General features: G+C 36.3%; 1 protein-coding gene across 1 annotated transcript in view; it reads left to right on the forward strand.

Annotated features, from left to right (window-relative positions):
* ULK4 (unc-51 like kinase 4) overlaps positions 1-13,155 on the forward strand; it is a 238,106-nt gene that overhangs the window by 108,690 nt on the left and 116,261 nt on the right. The window contains exon 31 of the mRNA XM_085309970.1: positions 1,999-2,047. Coding sequence (XP_085166096.1) covers positions 1,999-2,047 — 49 coding nt within the window. The remainder of the gene's footprint in view (positions 1-1,998; positions 2,048-13,155) is intronic.

Raw genomic sequence — 13,155 nt, forward strand, 5'->3', positions numbered from 1 at the left:
AGATGACCTTTAAGGATGGCCATCTTGGCTGTAGGTTTGTCTTAACTTATCTCAGCAGAAAATATAGGTGACTTTGTAACTCTGTAACAAACAGGACTGCTTGTAGTTTTTGAAACCAGTTGTGTTAATCTTTGCCACAAAAGAATTTTTCAAGATTTTGCCTAGAATAGGATTTCTTAGTTATTCTTGCTTTTCTATTATACTTTACTGACAATTTGTTGTTCTCTTAAATGCTGCTTATAAAGCAAAGTAAGCAGCTTTTCTCGATTTAAATAATTTGAGTATCCTTCAAGCATAAAAAGTTTGTGCTGGCAAAACTGAGTTTTGTCAACATGATTGCTACTATATTAGTTGCTTTTTTTGGGGGGGGGGGGAATCTGTGGTGTTTAAAATGGTATTTTTTTACATCTGGGTTTGGTATACCTATTTCATCAAATTCTGTATTATGGGCTAAGCTTTTGATTAAACTGGTAGATTTGGCCATGGAAAATGACATTCCTGTAAAGGAGATTTTCAAGTAGCACTGAACTATCATAACAACTCTTTTTCCTGTCTACTGTCCTGTCTCTTATGATCTGACTGGGTCCATGTTGCTATAAAAGTCTGCTTCATTATTGACAGGTGGCTTGGGGAAGATCAGCTTCAAGTTACCCTAACCCATACAAGGAACTTACTGGGGCTTCCGTAACAGGAACTTTTCTTCGACTTCATTAGAACCAAAATTTGTTCTTAAATTGAGGATTCTTGGGCGTAATACTTTTATTTTCATGAAAATCCTTTCCTCTTTTAAAATATGTTGTGTTGTGAGGTATAGCTTGGTTGGGTTTTTTGTTTGTTCTTTGTTTTTTTTTAACACATTTAAGTATGTAAGAAAAATTAACTGCATTTGGCTGAACAAGGCTGTTACGAGCTACATTAAACATGTTCATATAGGTGTATACAATTACGTCGCTATGTTATGAAATGGTTAGTGAATGTATTTTACTGTTTCTAGTCATTTGCCAGTGCTGTCCAGCCTAATAAATCTTCTTATACTAGAAACAAAACCAAATCAAATCTTTGTATAGATTCCATATGATCAACATTATTATATTTCAGTGAATGTGGTGAGTAGAGAAATAGCAAAATAATATGGAATAAGAAATCACTTATATTTAACTTGCATGTGACTTGTAAATAATTCTCAGTTCTTCATCAGTATGGCTGTTCTATTGAAAAGGATATCTTTCATTCTTTATTACTGTATTATGCTTCCTTAGCATAAGATTTTTTTTTTTTTTAGCAAGTATGGTTAATTAGAGTTCTGATAAAGTATGTGATCCTATAATTCAGTTTGTCATCATAGTATATGACATGCACTTTATTAATAAATATAATGCTTTTTGAGTTTTAAGAATAGAAAAAGCTGCGTAAATTTGAAGTAGTATTGTTTTTGAGAATATTCATTCTTTTATATGTGAAGATATGTGTCTGATTTTTAGTAGGAAAATGTAACTAAGTTATTTTGGGTAATTACTTCYGAGAACTTCTAGGAGAAGTGTCATATGTCATATATGTCATATGTTAAAGCCAAGAAGGTAGTTAATGGAGCATACATTAAAAAGCAAAACACAGCATATTTATAATTTCACTATGTGCAATGTAGATCTATTAGTTCAAATTATTTTGTACTGTATGTTGACTGTTTCATAGCCTTTGAGTTTCTGAATTTTAATTAATTTCAGCCATTAAAAAAAAATTAATTTCCTTACTGTTCCATTCTCTTGCATCAGATCAGTGAGACAGTCCTAGAAATAATTTCCAAAGCAGTATTACACTACTGTTTCCAATTAATAGCTGAAATGGAGTTCATTTTTTGAGAGCTGGTCAAAAGCTGAGGGTCTAGGTCATGGATTTTAGCAACAACTTTTGTGCTCCTCTGCTCCTTTTTGGCGCTTTAGTRTGTTGAATAAGAATTCAATGCTCTCTCAAAATAATTTTTAAAACATGTTTTTACAGCTTTATTGAAGAAAACCACCTTGTTCCTGTTCTTTTTCAAGTCATCTTGGTAAGAATAAATTTCAGTTTTTGTATGGTTTAATATATGTATTATATCTCTCAAATCAAGGCATGTCTATTAAATCTAATAGACATGTTTACAAGTCTTTGATGAAATGAAGTTGAGCAATACAAAAGAATTTAGTACAGACAAAAATGTATGTGAYTCTCACCAACTATTTATGTGTAAACACTTTTAGAAAGATTTGTCTTTTTTGAGCTATATGAAGGTCCGAACAAGAGAATCATTTCATATGATTCTTATTTGGCTTACTCAAATGACAAGGGCCAAAAGAACATTTGTTTTATTTAACAATATCAAGCTGCAGTTTGATTATGATGGTAATCCTCCTTCCCACTCTTCATTCATAYGGAATTTCCATCAATGTGAAATATTAGGGATATTACTTTTGGACACTAACATGATGAATTTCCATCACTGAATAGAGATCACGGGGGGGGGGAGAAAGTGGTGATGGGTTGCAATTCTGCAATGTTGAGAAAAAGCATGCTAGTGAAGAAAAATCTATGGGATAGTTTGAGATCTGGATACTGTGCTGTCTACCAGCCCTCTCAATGCTAATTTCTAGGATCTCTTTTTAATATGTAGACTTGTATCAGGTAAGTGTTCTGTTATGTAAGCATGTTCTTGAATACTAAATATGCACGATTTTTGCAGTGCAGGTAAATTGCATAGTTATTGTATYATTCTTGAAATTCAGTCTTATTCAGGGTATATGTTCATAAATGTGATCGAGTCAAGTTTGAGTTTTTTAAATTTATTTTCACCTTTTCTCTTCCTTTGCAGTGATCTATTTTACTGCCTRTTATTATGAATCACTTTAACACCAGATATTCAGATAAACCCTTTTTTATTAAAATTACCTCTTTATTGATGAGAGATTCTTCTAGTAGAATGCAGAACACAACTCTTATTGTATCTAACGTACATATATGAATGTACAAATCTGAGAAACTCCTCTTCTGACAAGCATTAACGATAAAAACAGCTTTTTGTAAAGAAATAGTATTGACTGAAGTGGTACTTACAGGTAGTCAAGTGTTTCATGTTAATATTCTCAAGTAGCTAACTAGTGTTTGAAACTTGTCCAAGTGTTGGAATTTTGAAGGTTTACTCTCAAAAATGATTAATAAATATTTTTAGTTTAGTAGATAGCTATGAGAATATGAGGATGATCTCAAGCAGTGAGCTCTAGAAATCTGCCCCARATTTTGAAGAACTTTTTATAACTTATCTGTAGTTGATATGTGAAATGTATGTATGTCATGGTACGTGAAAGTGGAATAAGCTGGTCAGCTACAGTCAACCAGAACTACTCTTCCCCAGCCCCCGATGCACACAGTTTAATACCTTTTTAGAGAATAGAAAGTATCTAAGCTGAAAACTGTATATGACTGTTAGTTAATAAAAATGAAGTATCTTAAAACTGTGTAGCTATCTTGGAGCTTGTAGTTAAAGTTGTGAGAGGAAAAACCTTACAATTTTTAGAGAGAGAGAGAAAAACTTCAACATGCTTTTTTTGAGAAGAACTCCTCTATTCAGCATGTATRGTAGTTTAGCTCCACGAGTACACTGCCTACTGGCTGTGATTGTGGCTGGCCTGAGGGATGCAACTGTCCCTAAACGGGAGTGCTACTCTCCTTACCTTTCTCYTGTTTTACCTACAGAAGAGTAAATTCAGGAAGGGAAAGATAGACAATTGGGAAGGCTCAATAACCAGGACTAATCAGGGCATTAGCACCTCTTGGTTTTGGAGCCATGTAGGTRGCAGTGACTTTTACCAGCAGGGTCAAACAAACTAATGGAAGTAGTATGTTTGCAAGTGAGAGAAAAAGGAGCTTGAGATGCAGGAATCTTACAGCTCCAGGAGAATTTTCAATGCAGTCCAAAAAAAGAAAGTAAAATGAAGGTAGGACTGCAGTACGAATAGACAGTTATCTAGTTATAATGTCTAATGAGGTCAATAAAGATGCAGTGAGTATATCTGCATATGTTTTCATATGCACAAAAAAGGAACCACATTGACAATATATGTGAGTATACACAGAGCAATATGACATTGAAAAACAGAAGGAAAGCTGACATAATAATGTGTGAAATTTAAATGGTGTGAACTCTCTCTGGTAACAAGCTTAAAAATAATGAGTCAAATTCCAAGATGATTTTACAAGTTAGTATAAGGTRTAAACATAATATACAGATGATCTTGAAGTAGAAGAGATGATAGGAAAAGTTATTGTGGGGTATATTGCATGTTGTACTTGCTACTTTTTTTGCTACACTCTTAGCATTCTATTTGTAATAGTTTGTACAGTCTCAAATMTATGAACTATCTGAAAAATCAGTATATTATATAAAAATATTCTTTTTSACTATCATAATACACTATCAAAGTGAATTTTAAATGGAATTGGAAGTGTTTTACTTCCATATTTCTAAATTGTTCATTCATATTTGTATTTTAGACTGCTACAGATATTTTTCTAAGTTAGTAGCATTAAAGTTGGTCTATGTACTATTTTCTAGTGTATCTTCTTTTTAATTGGCTCTACTGTACCCACTGAGGAGAAAAATTAATCACAATTGAAGGCCCTGGGCTAAAAAAACCCMAAAACCCCTTCCACATATCATAAATGTTAACTGGTTTTTCTTTAGGGTTGAGTCTAAACTATTGCATATAAAAGAAATTCTGTATGACTGGTGAAATTATATTTTTCTGCAGATAAATTTTAAATATAAAGCTAATGATGCTAATGATTAGAAGCTCAGTGCTATTTTTAAAGTCCACTAGTCAATTGTGTGCCTATCTTATTAAAGTCTCTAGTGTAAGTTTTAACATACTAGCATCCCACTGACCAGCTTCTACTTTCAAATGATGTTTGCACCATCCTGTATTTTTAAAGGTCAGTGATCACATGAGATGTGAGGGAACATAGATGGCTTTTAATGAAGCATCCTTTTAATGAAAATGCCTTTCTAGTAAGTCTGAAAGTCATGTTGGTAGATGATCCCTTACTATTAAATAGTATTAACGGATGGCAGATTTATCTTGGTGTCTGAACTGTTTAATCTAAAGGTACAACTGTAATTATTATTTTGTATTATTGATCTATCTTTAACACTCTTCAATATATGTATTACATGTAAAACTGCTGTGACTGGCTAGGAGTGGATTTCTTATAATCTATGAGGCTTTCTTAAAGTGAAAATACCAAAGTACTATTGCAACTGATGATTTCTAGAGCAAAAAATTTGCTAGCTTTTAAAGAGATTTCATATCCAAATATGGATTGAGAGGAATTAGTGAGAAAGTGTTAGACCATCCTGAGATGGTCTGACATTCTTAGAAATTTGAAGAAAACAGATTTAACACACTTATAAAAAATTTTTATAAATAGAAGAATACTTTAACAATGACTATACCATAGTATTTTCCAAACTGTCAGATTGCTTACTGATACATTGAAGTTTCATGTCAACGTTCAATAAGATACTGTGTTTATTCTTTTCTTAATGTGAAATATGTGTTTTGAGATACTGTAAAAGGATCATACTGTATATGATTTCTARTTTCAAGAACTAAAATACAGCTCCTCTGGTGGAAATGTTTTTATTCTATTACTAACTTGCTTAAGCACTTTGATTTAAGGGTGAGATGTCTGAGACTACTTACCTTTCTTAATTTGCTAACTTAATAAGAGTATATGCTTAGAGATAAAACTTCAACATAAAAATGCCTGCACAAATTTATTTCCAAGGATATGCATATTGTTTCTGAGAAATTTTTAACACGCAGCAGAACCTTACATTAAAAAAGCCTTTTAAAAAACATATATTTTTTTAAAATTATTTTGTTGTTGATCTTTCTGTCAGGAGTTTCTGAGGAAGAGTTGATATATCTGCATGTTTGTACATGTTTGATTAGTGTTGAATCAGGCTGTTAATCTATTATGGTCAATTGTTTTCCATTTGTATTAGCACTGTACACAGAATGCACTCATAACAGTTTTATTTCTTGATGCATTTCTTGACATGTTACTATAAACTGCTTAATTGATCGTAACAAAATATCAAATATATAAAGTAGTGCACTTATAATTTATAGTATTTCAAACTTCTACTTTGACTATGTGAGGATACACCTGTATTTTTGTGTGCTAAGTATCAGGATAGACACAATTCATCTCTAGAAGCTGAAGCTATGAAGAAGAAAGTCAGGCCTACTTCATGTAATTATAGATGTAGTCTTGGATTAAATTCAGGTCTTTGGATCTGTAATCTGAGTAAAAAACTTGTGTGAGGAATAACAAGATGGATTTAAGACAGGCTTTACGATCCATCAAACTGAAAATTAGGAAGAAGATGCTTTGATGTTTTGCATTGCTCTTTTTATGTTGCAGCAGTGTGCACCTTAACATATAGCATATAGCACAAGACAAAGTTGTTTGCTTTGCAGCAGCATGTTGGCTATACTTTCCTTCTCTAGTTCAGAAACAAAGCTTCTTAGTAAGAGTCTTTTAAATGATCTCTACCATATGAGCTTCTAAATCTCTGAATTTCCAATTTTAAAAATGTGCACAGACATAATGACCATATTTTCTGGGGRAAAAAAATGGAAAAGAGTACTGGTAATGGTCTTGACATGATGCAAAATGTTTAAATTAAACTTACAGATATCTAAAATTGTCAGTGAGTACTGTAAATCAGTATAGATACTCTGGCTTGGCAAATTCCAATCTGTTTTTACCTGTGTAGGCAAAGCTGGCAATAAGGATTTAAAGCCTTTTTTGGTACAGACATTCAGGTGTATTTGGGGGWCATTTTGTTTTGTTTTTTTTCTTGTCAAACACTCTCTTCAAATATTAAAGACAGATTTTAAGTTACATGCACTACTATTTTACAATCTCTTTCTACTGTACATTTTGACAGTTTTCCAAGGAATTGGATATCTTGTGAATATTTGGGCTTGCTAAGTGTTGGGAAGCAGTATCTCTTTTAGCAGTAGGACTTTTAACAAGAGTTGTTTCTCTCTCCCCCCCGCCCCACATGTCTGATATGCATGAAATCTCTCACAAGCCAAAGATGCACTGGATGCTTATAAATGCTGTCTTATATACTCTTATACCTTAATAATTTTTTTCTATTTCTAATGCTAGGAACATGTAGCTGTATTGCTGGTTTTATATCACCCTTGAATTTTCAAGATGATTTATCTCACATTTCCAGACTTGTTTTAATTTTTCTTTTTGTGCCATATCAGTGGCCAAGAGAGCATGTCCTTCAGCACTAGGATAAGGAGTGCGAGATAGTGAGATTGGTGCATATGTCCGTCTCTGGCATAGCTTACTTTGTTTCTTGCTGTCCAATCAGAGTGTTATATGATATTTTCTAATTTGTAAATATCTTAACATTTTAAAAGAAAAATGCTTTCTACTTCCTTCTGTGTAGTTTCAAGTTTGATTATTTTTTTGATGTGTATTCATGTTGAGTACTGTTGTTATATAGCTTTGTTTGCATCATCCAGGCTAATGTAGCAAAGTAACAATGGATTTCCATATTCAAGAGGGGAAAATGTCTTATGAAAGATGACTAGGAAAAAAAACATAAAAATATTTTCTTCTGCTTAGTATTCGTTACCTGACATTTGTGTAGCTACTAAACTAGGAAGGATATTGTAGTTGTAGAAATAAGACTACTTTATCATAGGAATGCTTTCAACCATGAAAAAATTAATACTAACTGTGTCATATCACTATGTTCAACACTTTTGGGTAGCGTACAATCTAGTACAGTGGAGGTGAGCTGGTATAAAATACTTCCAAGTAGAAATGACAGATGCTAAAAAATGTAACAGTCTGGAAAAAAAGTAGAAAAAACAATTTGTTCATTTTAGTGGGGTTTTTTTTGTTTGTTTGTTTTTTTTTTGTTGTTTTTTTTGTTTTGGCTGACATAATGACCAGGGTGGGTTTTTTGTTTTCATTTTAACTGTTCTGAATACCCTAATTCTATTTATACATCTGTGACTGCAAGAGCATACTGATAGCTCTTGCAACTTTCTATCTCTTGGAGCATTCATTTGTGGAGTTGTGAGTAGCTCAGAGTATGAGGTAGGCAGCTGAACCTAAAAATCTAGTTAACTAATCCTTGCTACAAGAGACAGGCTTTTTCTACATTAGCAGATTGTATGATTTAACAGGATCAGAACTGTAAACTGAAAAAGTTGGAAGCAAGTGCTCAACAGGCRTGCTATAGCAAGAGGAGGACTAGGGAAAATGTGGGCCCACTACTGAATGGGGCGGGGGCCCTGGTGACAAGGGATACAGAGAAGGCAGAGTTACTGAATGCCTTCTTTGCTTCAGTCTGCACTGCTAAGGGCAGACCTCAWKAATCSCRGAGCCTGGACATRAGGGAGAGAGTCTGGAGAAAGGAAGACTTTCCTTTGGTTGAGGAGGATAGGACTAGAGACCTTCTGGGCAAGCCTGACATCCACAAATCTGTGGGCCCAGATGGAATGCACCTGCGGGTACTGAGGGAGATGGCGGGTGTTGTTGCCGGGTCGCTCTCCATCATCTTTGAAAGGTCCTGGAGACCTGGAGAGGTGCCTGAGGACTGGAAGAAAGCCAATGTCACTGCAGTCTTCARGAAGGGCWAGAAGGAGGACCCAGGCAACTATAGGCCAGTCARCCTCACCTCCATCCCTGGTAAGGTGATGGAACAGCTCATTCTGGATGTCATCTCCAGACATATGGAGGAAAAGAAGGTGATCGGATCAGGAGTAGCCAGCATGGATTCACCAAGGGGAAAATCCTGCTTAACAGAACTGATAGCCTTCTACGATGGAATGATTGGCTGGGTATGTGAGGGGAGAGCAGTGGACGTTGTGTACCTTGACTTCAGCAAGGCTTTTGACACCATCTCCCATGGCATCTTCCTACATAAGCTCAGGAAGCTAAGGACACTGAGGTGGATTGAGAACTAGCTGAAGGGCAGAGCTCAGAGGGTCATCATCAGTGGTGCGGAGTCTGCTTGGAGGCCTGTGGCCTGTAGAGTCCCCCACGGCTCAGGACTGGGTCCCATCCTGTTCAACTTCTTCATCAATGACCTGGATGAGGGGACAGAGTGCCTCCTCAGCAAGTTTGCTGATGATACCAAGCTGGGAGGAGTGGCTGATCACCTGAGGGCTGTGCTGCTCTTCAGAGAGATCTGGACAGACTGGAGAGCTGGGTGCAGAGGAACCTCCTGAGGTTCAGAAAGGGCAAGTGCAGGGTCCTGCACCTAGGGAGAAATAACCGTAGGCACCAGTACAAGCTGGGGGCTGACCTCCTGGAGAGCAGCTCTGCAGAGAAGGACCTGGGAGTGGTAGTGGATGACAAGCTGACTATAAGCCAGCATGTGGCCAAGAAGGCTAATGATATCCTGGGCTGCATTGGGAAGACTATTGCCAGCAGGTGGAGAGAGGTGATCCCGCCCCTCTACTCAGCCCTGGTGAGGGTGGAGAGAGGTGATCCCGCCCCTCTACTCAGCCCTGGTGAGGCCTCATCTCAAGTACTGTGTCCAGTTCTGGGCTCCCCACTACAAGAGAGACATGTTGCTACTGGAGAGAGTCCAGCGTAGGGCTACAAAGATGATCAGAGGGCTGGAGCATCTGCCCTATGAGGAACGGCTGCGAGAGCTGGGCCTGTTTAGCCTGGGGAAGAGAAGACTGAGGGCGGATCTTATCAATGTGTATAAGTACCTGAAGGGAGGGTGTCAAGGGGACAGGGACAAACTCTTTTCAGTGGTGCCATGTGGCAGGACAAGAGGCAATGGGCAGAAATTGAAGCACAGGAAGTTCCGCCTGAACATGAGGGGGAATTTCTTCCCTGTGAGAGTGACAGAGCACTGGAGCAGGTTGCCCAGAGAGGTTGTGSAGTCTCCTTCTCTGGAGACAGACATTCAAKKCCCGCCTGGATGCAACCCTGTCTAACATGCTCTAGGTGACCCTGCTGAGCGAGGAGGCTGGACTAGATGATCTCCAGAGGTCCCTTCCAACCTTACTGATTCTATGATTTTATAGACATTATATTACACTAACTCTAAAGGATCCAATGATTCGAGTGCTTTGAGTTCCTGTAGTGTATTCCAGTTCTGTTTCATCCAAAGGGGATCCAGTTCATATGTTCCAAACATACTCTGCGTCTTACCAAAGCATAGCAAGTGCGATCATCAGGAGGTACTCTACAGAGTGTACGTATGATCCAAACTAAAATGCCAATATATATGCATCCTTAGTGAACTTTTTCCTAAGCTTTTTTTCAAGACAAAAATACAACAACCGCATACGATTAGTCCTTTCTGAAAGTATTAGAAAGGAGGATTGATTCTTGAAGTATAGTATAGATTAGGACAAACATGTCTTAATAATGTCTTAAAAATTCTCCAATTTTGGGGAAACAACAAAATGTGATAGTGTTTGTGAGTGGAAAAAAAACATACCCGCTGCATTGCTCTAAGCTGTAAATCTCTYTGTATTTGCTGAGTGATGTTATTTAGGATCTAATCCTACAAGTTTTTTCTATCAATTGCATTAGTTTTCATCATGAAAGGATTTAGCTGAGTTGCAGGAAGTCATGAAAACACATGAATACTAAAGCAGATCAGTATTGGAAATTCCCCCTCTCTGTTTTCTTCTCCTCCCTCTCCAACCCCACATTTCTGAATTACTGCTCTCAAAATACTGCTTTGTAGCACTGTTGTATAGTGGTCCTTTAAGAAAAATATATACTTGTTAACCTATTAGGGAACATGTGAGATTTCCACTATTTGTAAAGTTAATCAAGAATTGGCACTAGTTATCTTAACGTAAAGAGGTGTTTGGAAACTAGTTGGAGGAAATTCATAGGAGTAAAACTAAAACAAATTTAAATGTGACTGAAAGAAAATTAAATACGCATGTTTTGACTAAACTTATATCAGCATAAATGTCAGCAAGTACTTTAAACTGCTGTTGCAAAGAAGATGTAAAGTTGCTTTAAGTAATAAAATGAAATTAAGGTGATATATCCTCCTTTCTTTTCTAAAGGAGGAAGGAATTTTTATTCGAATGAAATAGTCTATTAAATAACCTTCCAAAATAGTCTGTGAAAACCTCTTCTATTAAGACATTTAGATCTAGAGAAAGCACTAATAAGCGCATCCTGGAAAAGAAAAAAAGTTGAAGAGCAAGAAAGCAGTTTATGAAAGATGCCAGTGCATCTTTTTGACGCATAATTTCTCTCCTTCCAAAAAAGATCTGACAGAACTTCAGGCAGAAGCAGAAGAATACTTTTATTATTGGTTCTGAGGCAGATGCAAAGTTTCATCTAAAATGAAATGAAAGCAAGCATACTTAGATGTATACTATTACCTGTCTTTTTAACTGTTTCACCTTTAGAGCATTCATTTGTATAATATGCAAAATAAGTACTAAGAAGGAAGATGATACAGTGTTTAGGAGCAGAATTATACACAAGAGAAGCAAAATCAATTACTAACTAATTGAATATGGAGTAGTCCATTGTAGTTTAAATTGTGGTGCTAAGCATTTCCATTTTTTTTCTCTGAAAGTCTGATATCCTTTAAAAATTTGTTGCTTTCTCATGCGAAGGCATGTATGTATGCATTTATATACACACTCATACACATATATCTTCTTACATATATATATATATATTAAGGTGTATATAATCTCTCTCTCTCCCRTCTCTTCTTCTTTATATATAGAGAGGGAGAGAAAGAGAGAGGAAGAGTTGAATATTTGCTGTAAAGGGGCAATGTCATTCTTCTACTTGTCATTAATGATGTATGTCACCAGAAGCAGGAGTGTGGGTGCAGGGCTAACTGTTACCAAAGCCTGCCCTGAAACTTGGGTTTGCATACACTTGGTGTATATATGCTCTACCCTCTCAGTTCTTCTGCAAATGAAAAGTGTTTTAATACCTTCTAAATTTCCTGATGCAGAGTTTCCTGATGAAGTTTTTTTCCATCTTCAACTGTTTTATTTTCATATTCATAAATCTGTTTAACATTTGTATATTCTTTCATCACACTTGATTTTTTTAGTGAAAGTTTTGTACATAATCTTCAGGATCTTGTGAGTGTCTGTACAATTTAAATCTTTTTGAGCTTTTCTGTTACCCAATATTACTTTCTTTCAGTTGAAATTGAACTCCTTTTCAAACCTGTACGTATTCTCAGGTATTGTGCAATTTGTTGGCTGTAAACAGTCCTAACTATGCATACGCAGTGATGAAGTCTGTGTTAGCCATTATTGCACAGGAATGGGGTTAGAAAAAAGCACAGTTTAGAAAAAAAAATCTGTTTAATGGTTAGTCAAAGGAGCAAATTGAATGTTGTGAACCGTGAGGGAAAGAAATACAGTGCTAAGCAGAAAAATGTTATACTGCTCTGTGCATTTATGGTTTCCTATCTCAACAAGGAGAACTGCAAAAAGCACAAAGAGTCTCAAGTGATCAAAGGCCTGSAATGACCGCTGTAATGAAATTATTCTTCCATACTAGAGTATTCCATACTCTAATCTGGGAAGGAGATTTTTTGAGGGAAAGCTATGATAGCTTTTAAAGTCATGAGCTGCTCATAGAAGGTRCATGGGGAACAACAGTACTACTCACTCTGTCTTCTAATGTAAGAACTATATTTAAGAACTACAGAAAGCTAAAGCTAAGAACTGAATATTACTGGCAGTTGGTATCTTAAATACTAACAAAAGGAGATACTACTTTCTGCAGTATTAATTTCAGCTGTGAACTGTGCCATAAGGTACTGTGGATGTTAAAGGTTTACTTGGATTCAAAAAGAAACTGGGCAAATTAATGGAAACACTGCACTTACCTGTCAGTTAATGGTTGGGCAGGGGGAAGGACTACAGCTCTGGGGAGCAGACAGGCTGCTCTTTCTCATAACTGCCCATATCTCATGGTCAGCTGCTGTGCAGCCCTGCAGCCTCTTGGCCCTCTCTGGGAGCCCACACCGCACCTCAGCCCATCACTAGGTTGCAGATCAGGCTGAGGGGGATGTGGAGAGCTTGTGCAGAGGAGGGGCTGTAGCAATGTGCTGCA

The sequence above is a fragment of the Rhea americana genome, unplaced genomic scaffold, assembly GCF_003343005.1.
Source record: "Rhea americana isolate MKP2758 unplaced genomic scaffold, rheAme1 scaffold_309, whole genome shotgun sequence".
NCBI lineage: Eukaryota > Metazoa > Chordata > Aves > Rheiformes > Rheidae > Rhea > Rhea americana.